The sequence below is a fragment of the Crocodylus siamensis genome, chromosome 2, assembly GCF_052110815.1.
Source record: "Crocodylus siamensis isolate JL-2025a chromosome 2, ASM5211081v1, whole genome shotgun sequence".
NCBI classification, from domain to species: Eukaryota; Metazoa; Chordata; order Crocodylia; family Crocodylidae; genus Crocodylus; species Crocodylus siamensis.
Window position 1 is genome coordinate 202,587,319 of NC_143396.1, and position 12,199 is coordinate 202,599,517.

Here is a 12,199-nt window from a genome sequence, read left to right on the forward strand (position 1 = left end):
ATTTTTGACATTCCCTATTAGCTAGGAAAACAGTATTATTTCCATGTTCACAGGAAATTGGGTTCAGTCCTCATAATGCTGAGCAAAACTGGAATTTTAAAGTGATCTTCAATAAGGTCAGAAATCTGGTCCAACAGAAAGCTCAGATTAAAGGACAAAAATTGCATTAGCCACATACACATTCTCATACATAACCTCACCTTTATACATTACTGGATTTTTTACTTTTACAGTTCAGCACAATTTAGATGATTAACAAAACTGCCAATGTGATTTTGCCAGGGAAAAAGTAGGAGTTAGAAACAAACTTAGGAACAGAACTTCTGATTCTCATCACTATATTTGAACCACCAAGCCACATCACTAACCCATGATAAGACTGGCAGCTGACAAACTCTGAATACTACATAATTCTGTTTTCCATCAAGAGGCTTTCTGCATCCTGAGGGAAGGAAATACCAGGCCTTAGGCATGGCTCCAAATAAGATTATTGCTGAAACTCACAGAAATACTGGAGTTTCTAACTCTAAGACAAAACATCCAGGATATCTCCCCGAGTTGAAAATAAAACAGAATCACTAATTCTGTCAGAAGTTGCTGTAGATTATCATGATCGCTTTCCCGAAATTCACACCTTCCAAGGCCCCACAAACCCCTCCGAAAGCCAGATATGCAATCTATCCTTGGCATTTACAGATGCTGACTGGGATATTTAGAGATTTTCTTTAGCAACCGTAAGCAAAAAATAACTACACAGACGACTAAATAAATTTTAGCTAAAATTTCAGGGACAGTGTCTCCCTCCCATAATTAAACCTGCAGTAAGGGACACTTTTTGAAGAGAAGGAAAACTGAGTTTTCAATTTTCAGGAGAGGATCAGTTTCTTCCTGATTATTAAACTAGAAAAGCCTTTTCTGGAGTCTAGAAAAAGTGAGTTCTGTTCCTAGGGAATGCATTGACCAAGTGATCCAATTCCACTAAAGTGATTCCTAGTGAAAATCAGCCCAAGTTCTGCTTAGAGGGAGAGGCTGCAGGTAGACTAGGACTCGTAACATTACCATTTAGGATTATGCAGCGTTATGAAAAGCCTATAAGAACTTATAATCTTGCAGAAATATTTTTAAAAGGAAAAATATATGTGGAATTACTAAATAAGGATGGATTAACCAGGCTGCTGGTAAAAGGCAGTATTGTTAATTGGTTTTAAAAAAAGAAGACCAAGAAGCCTGGAAATTAATTGGGGGGGCAGATCAATAATGAGAATGTTAACAAGTGAAAGAAGCAATAGTAATATCAAAAACCATTCTTAAACAAAATGGAAGATGACTGTTATTCAAGGTAACTTACCCAGAACTGTATGGCAAGTGATTAAGCCTAAAGTTTCCATTACATTATAGTGCAGCATAATTTTCAGGATACCTGCAGGTTTTTCACTGAGGGATGCAGCATTAGTTTAAGCATGTCACCCAATATGAGAGGGCCTTTTGAGAAAGCTGCTCTTTCCCTAAGCCATGCTGCTTTACTTGAAATTGGAGGCACTGAGGCTGGTGCTATAAGGACATACTTTGCGCAGGCTCAATAATTTCGATTTGTCTATCCCTTGACTTTAATTGTCACTTTCCCCTCGCACTAACCAAATCCATAACCTTACAGGAATTCTGAATCGCTTACCTTTCCCCCCACTACATCAGTGATTCTTAACCAGAATGCCAGGGCACCCTGGGGTGCTTCCAGTTCCTTTGAAGGGTGCCCAAAGGCACGAGGCAGTCACCAGATAAGCTAAGCACGTAAGCTCAACTCAGGCTTGTCCCTGCCTGGAGGATTGCCTACCCCTATGCAGACAGGTCCCGTCTAAAGAGATAAGCATTGTAATATGTAAAGGTTAGGTTGTGAAATTTGGTGCCAGTCAATCCACATAAATTATGGGGGCCTGCTCAAGTCCAGAGAGGGGCGCCTTAGATCCAAAAAGGTTGAGAATCACTGCCCTAGGGGGTGAACTGTGGTGGAGAGGGAACCATATTTTAGTTTCCTGGCTTCCTATAGACAGGTTTATTTTAATTTGTACCCCTATCATTTACTACAAAATGCATGTGAGGTAATTTTTAAGCATCAGAGACACTTTTATACATGCTCTAGGGGTAGGGGATTGGCGCTTTAATTAGAGCGGTTCAGAGAGTCACTCTAATGAAAGTGCTGCCACGTCTCCTGTATCAGTGTCCCCACACTTAAAAATGGTGGTGGGGGTGCTTGAATTAAAAGCTCATTCAACAAGCTTTAGTTCAAGTACCCCAACCACCATTTTTAAGTGTGAAGATGCTGATACGCAAGACTCAGGAGGCTGGTGGAGTGTGGCATTTGCCGTGGTCCAACAGACTCAATTAATTGAGTCTGCTCCAAAGAGTTGGACTTCCAGAGCACTGGAGCATCCTCAGACCTTGTGTATAGGTGCCCCATGTGTTTGAAGGAATGGGCACACAGCTATTGCTTTCATTTATGTAGCTCTAAATATATTAAGACACAAGCACTTGTGGTAAATTTGGAAAAAAGTAAAAGTGAAGAGAACCAAGGAACACAAAGGCTCTGCATTTCCCCAGGTGGTATCAGGTTTTATTTCTGAGAGATCAGTAGTTGTTTCTGGAACTTCCTCTCTCTTTGGATAGGATCCCACTGCACACCGAGAAGGTGATGTACCATTTGGAGGGAGACCGCTCCTAAAGCCACAAACAACTGAGATCTTTGAGACACTGAGGAGGGATTCTGAAAAACATGGCCATGTCACACACATCGGTCATAATTTGCCGTGAATAGTAGATTTTCCAGGGACATGTGCAACTTAACTAAGACAGTAATCCGATGAAGCCAATACTACAGATGAACATCAAGACAATAGTGGTATGTGCATCATTCAAACTTTCCCTTCAAAAAACTGGCCTTACGGAATAGAAGTCACCAATAAAAAAAAAAGAAAGTAGTTGTGATTAAGCAGATGGCTTGCTTTGTTCAGTGTGAAGAAAAGGGGATTAGGTTGTATGCTAAAAGATTAGCTAAAAATAAATAAATAAATAAAAGCATACAAATCAAAGTCCACAAAGTTAAATAGCTTCCACATTACCTGAAAGGCATCCGGATGTTCATTCTTTCCGCATATTTACACAATGTCTCCCACGGACAGTGAATTTTAACAAACATTATATCGTTGTTTGTAACAGCTGGCTGTAATGAGTAGTAAGATAAAATATATTTTAACAATTTCATACCAAATGGCAGTCTAGTTTAAGAGCTGCATTCTGCTCTCAGGTGTGCATGCTTGGCTTCCACTGAAGTTAATGGCATTGTTCTAGGATCTTGAGTAAGGAACAGTGCATTATACTACACACACTGCAGTTGCAGTGTGATAATGAATGCTGTAAGCTTGTCAAGGGAACAAAGAGGTCATCAAGCCTATTCCACTGATAGTATAGGATTATAACTTTTCTACTGCAGAGGCTGCCAACTTCTGGCACATGTAGTACAGGCAGCCTGTGTGTGTAGCACTTAGATTGGTGGGCGGGGAGGGGAAAATGACAGCACAATGGCAGATAGGGCAGGGAGCAAAAAGCAGAAGAGGACCCTTGGCATGGAGCAGAAAGAAGAGCAGCAGATTGAGCAGGGGAAGGGGATCACAGTGGCACTTGGGTAAGGTATGGGGCAAATTTGTGGTATTCCTAACCAAAAAGGTCAATCCTTTGGTAGCTGTACCACAAATTTGAATTTTAGTGCTTTCTATGGTCTAGTTTCAAATACCACTAAAGATGAGCATTCCACCACGTTGGTTGAGTGTGCTGTACTTGGAGCCTACATAAAAACATGCATACTCATTTCCCCGATGTATAACCAACTTTTCAAACTTTTAGACAAATTGTAGTTACTATATACCATTCTTGGGGTGAAATTTTTATTCTACTGAAGAACTGCCGTTAACTTCAAATGAGCTTGTTTTTTAGACCTTTAAAATTGTTTATAGTTATGTGACCATATGTCCCAGTTTGCCCAGGACAGGCCCAGATTCTGGAGGACAGTCCCAGCTGGCTGGCAAAAACTAAAACAAGTATCCTGGGCACAGGGTAGGAAGGCTGCATGGTACGAGCTGGGAAATAGGAAGTCCTAGCAGACAGAAAAATTGCCCTAAATAGGTTAGTATGACCATTAAAAAGGGGAGATGATGATTAACACATGAAGTAAAGACCTATAGTTCATTAGTGGGACCCTGACTCCCTTAGCTGCTTGAACAGTAATATCAGAGCTGCCCCCACCTCTGCCTGCAATAGTGCTGCTGACTTGAGATGGAAGGGTGGGTAGAAGGGGATCTCCCAGATGGTCATCCTATTCATAAGTAACTGGCTGCTTACTTGTTGCTAATTAGTAATTTTAAGGTCAAATTTTACAAGAGGACCTGTGGGCAATATTCACAAGTACACTCTATCAAAATGTTTCTTGTCTCAAATTCATAGAGCTTCAAATAGCTGGGTTACATGTGAAAAGTATCATATTGGAACAATTTTCTTGAAATTAGGGCATGCTTTTTTCCTGTTATCTTGTAGATTGTAATTGTTGTGAGGAAACTTTTTAGATACATTACTGATTACAATCTTGGAAATAGGGATATGACAGTAATGAGAGCACTGAAGTATTTATTCTGAACCACAGGCTAGATGAACTTACTCCATGTGACTAGGAACACAGAAAACATTTTGACTCAAGTAATTCCATTCTGAGAGCTGTCTGCAAACTAATTAGGAAAAAGTTAATATAGCTTATTATTTCCCATACCCTGAGTCCTTGTAGTAACCAAACCAATTCATGAAGTGCTTACATGCATTTCTCTGCCCCAGATCCCTTTGCTTTAACAAATCTCTCACAAAACAAGACAGCAAAAATAATTCTGTATTTTTCCCTTCCCTCAAATCCATCTCTAATTAGCAGTATAGAACCCATGCTACATCTCCAATTAAGAGACACTAGTTGGAAGATGAATATGCTAAAGAGGTCAGGATGCTGGTTGTAGTCCACAAGTCATTCTCCCCAGGGCACTTAATCTAGTTTGGGATGACATGTGGGATATCAAAAGTATTTCGTCTCTGGGACCGCTAGGGAAAAATGAGATCAATGTGATGTGTATGTGGTGCGGATATTATAGATTTGTATTTAATATAATGTATAGACAGGGTGACCATCCATCCTGTTTCTCAGGATAATCCTGGATTTCGGAGACTGGTCCTGAATGGGGGACATAGATTAAAATGAGTGCTTGGGTGCAGTCCAGAGGGGGAGGGAAGTGACAGGCATGGTGCCCCAGGAAGGCAACCAGATGGCAGTGCATCTGTTCCATCTCCATATTTGCCTCTCCCTGCAACACACCACTGAATTGGGGGGCAGGGGCGGGCGGCAGTGTCCCAGATGTCCCCTATTTCCAACTGAAATAGATGGCCACCCTATGCATAGCTCTGATCAAATAATCTTTAGGATTTTTAATGTAATTGATTCCCAGATTTTTCTTCTCTGAAGCATACTGTGGTTTCAGATTATTTTTTCTCCAGAAGCATGTGCTTGCATTTTTTAAAAGCAAAATACCATGACAATAGCCAGTATTCAATATTCTTTCAAGAACTACATATGTAAATATAGGATTTTAAAAAAATATTCTATAGAAGATTTTTTCCCCATAAACACAGAAATTTTCATTCCCATTAAAAGTCAGTAGAAGTTTGACACTGTCTCCAGTGTCTTGTAAGGTCCCCACCCCCTTATTTTGTTTGTGACATTCCTTTTTAATGCTGCAAAATTAAAAATGCATTTTTCCTACAAAAGCACATTAAGAGAACATTAACAAAGCATCCAAGCAAATAAAGAATCAACCTTCTAAGTAATTGTTTACATAGACACTATAATAGGACCTACCACTGAAGGCAGGTGTGGCACCTCCTGGCACCCACTATAATCCTATTTGCTCTCTTCTGGTTCATCAGGGTACTTCCCTGTGCTTATCTGCCATGTCTTTGATGTTACTTTGAAGTTGGGAGGCTGCCCCAGTCCACCAGTGACTTTTTCACCTTTCTGTTCCATCCCTCTGGGCCCTCAGCCCTGCAGGCTCAGCTCAGCTCACTGGGCTTGCACCTCTAAGGCTGAGTTCCCACCCTCTAACTGTCCTTTGGCAACTGCAGCACCCTCCCCAGGCCCCCTTGGTGGTCTCCTTCATCCCCTTCAGCCACTTCCATGCCTCACAGCACAGAATGCAACAAGTAAAGCTCCACCACAATTAATTTTGCAGATGGGGGAGCCTTTTAAAGAGTCTTCCCCAGGTTCCTACTCAGTTCTTCTGGCTTCCATCAGCTCCAGGCCTCCTGGGCCTACTTACAATTTCTTTCATCCCTCAGCTCTATGTAAGGAGCAACTTTTGCTTGCACAGCCTGAGCCAGGCTCCAGACCCAGCACTTCTTCCCTCAGCTACCAGCAGGATGCCCCCACCTCCAGCCCTGCCAAGGTCAGACTGACCCTCTGCCTCTGGTTCAGAGCTTATATAGCCCTGATTCCTCCTTCTGAACTGAGGTCACCCAAATAGGTCATTATCTAATAAGCTGCCAATTGTTTCTTATTTTGGACTTTGTGGCTTTCTATCTTTATTGCCTGACCCTACTGTCCATAAAAGAGTTTGGCCCCTATTGCATACAGTAGTTCCTGAGAGAAACTAACATGAAAGAAATTGCCAATTCAGTAAGATGTAAATCATTTAAAACATACATCTTTTTTATTCTTCTTAGGAATCTCCTTTGGTATCTCTCCAGGTCTCCATCTCTCTCTCATGCCCTACTGACCTCTTCACAAGCATTAAATGTGATGGCAAGAATAAAAAATAATGCATCACAGAAGAGATATGGTAACTTTTTGTTTTTTGAAAGTCTGTCGCACACACTCAGCTGAACAAATTAAGCTCTTATAAGCAGGTGCAACATTGAACAAAGTTATCAGCAGCCCCACCTATCATTAATCCAGCAAAGAGAGACTATACATAAGCATCTTAAACCATCATCTTTATTCCTCACATTAAGGTTAATGGACATTTATTCAGAAGCAATTATAAAATTCTGTTTATGTTAATTTGCATAGATCCATTAAAGTAACTGTTTCAGAATTATCCAAGTTTTGTGTAAAGTCGTGATTATTTATATAAACCCTACATGGTGTTTTTGGTAATAGTTTCTACCTGGCCTAATTCAGAGCCTTAATCAGGAATGACAGGAACTCCTTCCATGTATGAGTGCTTACCAGGGGAGCTGAAAAAGTGAGAATTTGTGCGTTTGTGGTGATCTATGATAGGAATTATTTTTACCACTACCTAATTCTGCTCCCAAGTCATTATTTTTCAAGTTAAATTTTTAAAATGTGCCATTAAGGTCAGATCCTCCACAACTGAAGACAACAGGAATTATAGAATACAAATAAAAACAGGGCCCAAAGAAGCCTCAGAAAGTCAATTGTTTCCAGCCTGCTGTTCAAGGCAGGATCATCCCAGATTAAATAATTTCAGACAAATGTTTATCTAACTGGCTTTTAAAAACCTTCAGTGATAGCAACTCCACAACTTGTCCAAGCAACGTGTTCCAGTGCTTAGCCACTCTCACAGGTTGACTTTTTGGAAGAACTTTATAACTAAATTGTCCCTCTTGAAATTTAGATCTTCTTGTCCTTGCCCACGTGTTAATAGTAGAGTCAATCACCAATCTCTGTATAAGTACCATTCTGGTGTTTGAAGACTGTTAACAAATCCCCCTCAGTCTTCTCTTTTCAAGAGTAAACAATTCCACTTCTTTCAACTTTTCCTCATAAATTATGTTTCCAATACCTTTTGCTGCATGCCTAGTTTCTCCATGTCTTCCTTAAAGTGCAATGCCATAAAATACTTCTGGTCAGGCCTTATCAGTGCTGACTAGAGTGGAAGAAGAATCACTTTCCTTGACTTGCAGATGGCATTCCTGGGCATTTTTACATGTGCTCCAAGGGTGCGGGGGGCTGCTTGAATTAGAGCTGCTCCAAGAGCCGCCCTAATTAAAGAGCCTGAGGCATCTCATGTATCAGCATCTCCATGCTTCAAAATGGTGGCAGGGGCACTTTATCTAAAACTCGTTGAATGAGCTTTAGTATAAAAGAACCCCCGTTCTCATTCTGAGGCGCAGGGACACTGATACATGAGATGTGGAGGCTAGCTGGAGCATGCTAATTAATACACTCCAGCAGACTTGACTGAGGCTGCTCCCGTGCACTGTAATTACAACATATCAGAGCAGCCTCTTGGAACATGTACAGGCACCTCCTGTTTTTCTCGCTTGCTGCTAGCGGCTTGTTTTGCAACCATAGTGAACTATAGTATGAGTCAGTATACTATAACTCCTACATATTTTTATGCAGAACTTAAGCTTGGTCTAGAGCTATCCAAGTTCAGTGCCACTGGGGGGATGCACACTGTATGGGTGGCCACCCCAGGATTCTCCTCCCTGGGCAGTGCTGGCAGTGGTATACAGCTCTCCCAGGTGCCTCTGCCCCTCCACACAGACAACACCCTGTCTCCCATTGTGTGGTCTCCCCCTTCTCCTTATTGCATGGGCAGCGCTTGACTCCTTGCCAGGGCTCCCCTACCAGGCAACAGTGGGAGAAGTGGCTGCAGGGGCTTGTGAGCTGCCAGTAGAATAGCTGCTGCCTAGCCAGTTCCACTCCAGTTTATTTGGGAATTTGATTATTCCATCAGAAGTGGAGAACTTTTCACTTTTCCTTGCTGAAATTTAATTAAATTTCAGACCACTTTTCCAGTTGATCAAGGTCATTCTGAATCTTAATTCTATTGTCCAAAGTGTCTACAGCTCCACCCAGCTTGGTATCATCTAGAAATTTGTGCATAAAAGTTTTATTGACTACATATAGTGAAAAACAAAAGCAAGGAAAACAGATCTAAAATTTTCTGGCACTTTGCCTGAAATCAGAACCATTTCTTCTAAAGCTCCAATACAGGGAATGAACTTGACAGTTCATTTAAACAAATCTTTAAAAGTAACATTATAGATCGCTGAAATGATTTAGGACAATACTGCATATATGTAAACATTTTCTACTTTTAAATTCACTTTAGTTGTATACTCAGGCCCATCCTCCAAGTCATTCATGATTTAAAGAGTACCAGACCCACAACAGGCCCCTGGGAACCCAACCTGATGTCTCCTCCCTATTGGACATAGGGTCTGTAAGCACAATGATCTGATCAGTTGTATATCTACCTTACAATACATTCATCTAGGCTGCATTTCCTTAGCTCACTAGTCAAAAAAAATCAAGAGGGACAGTGTTGAAAGCCTTGCTAAAGTTCAACTTTAAATAAATAAAATCATTTTCAAGATATGCTATTTTGGGTAGAGGCATAACAGCGAGCATAAGATTCTATTATCCTGGTAGCAGTATTTAATACTTCGGCTGTTTAAGCTTTAAACCACAGGTAATAGGGGAGAAAAGATATGTACATAAAAAGATTAAAAAGACTCCAGAATCAATCACACAATTACAAGGGCTTTGCAGGACAGCTTGGAGGGTGTCTATTACAGTTCAACTAAAGTGAATGTAAAAGCAGGAAACATTTATAATATATATAATTTTTCCCCAATGATTTTAGAGCTCTATAGTGCTGGTGTCCAAAGAGTTTTAATTCAATTAAAGCTTTGAGTACTTTGATTTAATTACAGCATACTTTAGAATCAACTAAACATATGTCAATTCTGCAGGGAAGTCAAAAACAGACAAGAAAGCAAAACATTCCTAGCAGGGTTATTGTTTATGTGTTCCTTCATTCTTCAAAGGATGCAAAGCACTAATGCCCAAGTGATTACTACCACTACAAACTATGCCTGGCCAAACATCAACTCCTGTTCAACACATTTTTTAAATGATTAGAAGTGACCAGTATATCTTTATTCCACTTCATCCTAGTGAACTCTTGTAAGCTCTGTTTTCTAACAAACTGCCAGATGAAGGGAGTTAATTCAAACGCCCAATGGTAAGGGAAACTCTGACACAGAACAGTGCTGACAATATTTCTTCCATCTGTAAACATGTTCTAACCTATTTACAAAGAACTAGAATTGAAATTCAGCTACTTCTATTTGGACAGCATCAGACAGACAGTGCACAGCAGACTGCCAACCCTCATAGAGAAAGAAAATATGGTAAAATAACAGGAAAGTCATAGAGAAGTAGGGCTGGAAGTGTCCTCCAGAGATCATCTATTCCAACCCTCTGCCTGGGTGCCTGAGGCAGGATCATACTTACTCAAACCATCCCATATAGCCATAATCTAAACTCTATGTAAGACTACCCTGAACCCTGACACAACATAAACCTAATACCCTAATCTGCCACAGGTAATGTAGGGGAACCTCAGCAGCCAACATCCTGCTTCTATAAAATGTTGACAATATATGCTCAAGAGATCCTGGATAGAGGGTCATGCCCCCACTACAGAGGAAGGCAAAATCACCCATAGTCCACACCCATCTGATCTGCCCCCAAATATGGTGATCGAACCCTGAGCAGAACAGCAAGACCCTCTTGTCAGGAACCTGCAGTTTTGCTCCTAGCAGGAGAATTGGCACACCCCAGTTGAAGTTCCCAGCCTTAGATGTAGCCAATATTCTGTGCCTCCAGGGAGACTTGAAAACCACCTGATCCATATAGCATTAAAAAAAAAAAGTATGGGGGAGTGGGGAGAAGGGGAGCAACCAGTAAAACCCAGAAGCATGGGAAATACCCATGCACCCATGGTAGAAAATAGGTTTTATCTACACCCACGTCATCCCTAACCAGTGGCTGTCCAACCTCTTCTTGAACACCTCCAGTGATGGAGAGTCCACAGCTTTCCTAAGCAATCTATTCCATTGCCTCACTATTCTCACAGTGAAGAAGTTTTTCTGGATATCCAGTCTAAATTTTCTTTGCTGAAACTTCAAGCCATTGGTCCACATCCTGCTCTCTGTAGCAAGTGGGAAAAAGGTGCTTTCTCTTTTCTTTATGGCAGTCCTTCAAGTATTTGAAGACTGCTATCATGTTATCTCTTAAGCACCTTTTGCACAAGCTGAACGTGTCTAGATCCTTTGGCCTCAGCTCATATAACTTGCTTTCCAAGCCCTTCATCATCTTTCTTGCCTGCCTCTGGACCATCTCTAGCTTCTCTATGTCCTTTTTAAAATGTGGGGCCCAGAACTGCACGCAGTACTCCATATGAGGTCTAACAAGTGCTGAGTAGAGAGGCACTATCACCTATCATGTCTTGCACTAATGCTTCTATTGAAGCAGTCCAAAACCACAGTGGCATTTTGTGCAGCTGCATCACACTGCAGACTCAGGTCTACCAAGACTCCTAAGTCCTTTTTCATAGAGATGCCATCCAGTCAGGTGTCACCCATTTTGTATTTGTGTTTTTGATTATTCCTTCTGAGATGTAGCACCTCGCATTAATCCATAATTCATACCACTCTGCCATGCCTTCCACCTATACCAAGAGTTAACTTCACTGAGAAATTAACTGGTAGTTCCACAGACTCAGGCCACATACAGACATTCCTGGGATATAGTGTATGTTTGGGCAGCTTTAAGCAGTGTGACTGTAGATCATATTCCAGCTATACAAACATTTGCCAGGGCTGGGAGCCTGATTTAAGTAAGTTAAGGTGGGATAGGGGTGGGTTGGATTAGGGGGGGTATTGGGTCCACAAGGGAATCAAGGGGTCCAGGAGGGAATCAAGGAGGCTAGTAGGTTGCGGGGGGGCAGTGTTTATAGATTAATAGATTTTAAAAGCTGGAAGGGACCTTGGCAGATCATCGGGTCCAGTGCCCCTGCACTAGGCAGGAAAGACAACTGGGGTCAGGTGATCCCAGCAAGGTGACTGTCCAGTCTCCTCTTGAAGATTTCCAGGGGTGGTGATTGCATAACCTCTAGAGGGAGCCTATTTCACAGTCTGGACACCCTAACTGTGAAGAAGTTTTTCCTAGTGCTAAAACTGAAACAGTCTTCCAGGAGTTTCTGGCAATTACTCTAGGTTTTCCCCAAGGGTGCCCTGGTGAACAGTTGTTCACCAAGCCCCTGATGTATTCCCCTGATGTAGCAGTAAGCTGCTACCAAGTCTC

At 41.4% G+C, this 12,199-nt stretch overlaps 1 protein-coding gene across 3 annotated transcripts in view; it reads right to left on the reverse strand.

Moving 5' to 3' along the window:
- Positions 1-12,199, reverse strand: part of ANO3 (anoctamin 3) — a 293,639-nt gene that overhangs the window by 106,001 nt on the left and 175,439 nt on the right. For all 3 annotated transcript variants that reach the window (XM_090032834.1, XM_090032833.1, XM_090032832.1), the window contains exon 6: positions 3,114-3,214. In XM_090032834.1, the coding sequence (XP_089888960.1) occupies positions 3,114-3,214 (101 nt within the window). The remainder of the gene's footprint in view (positions 1-3,113; positions 3,215-12,199) is intronic.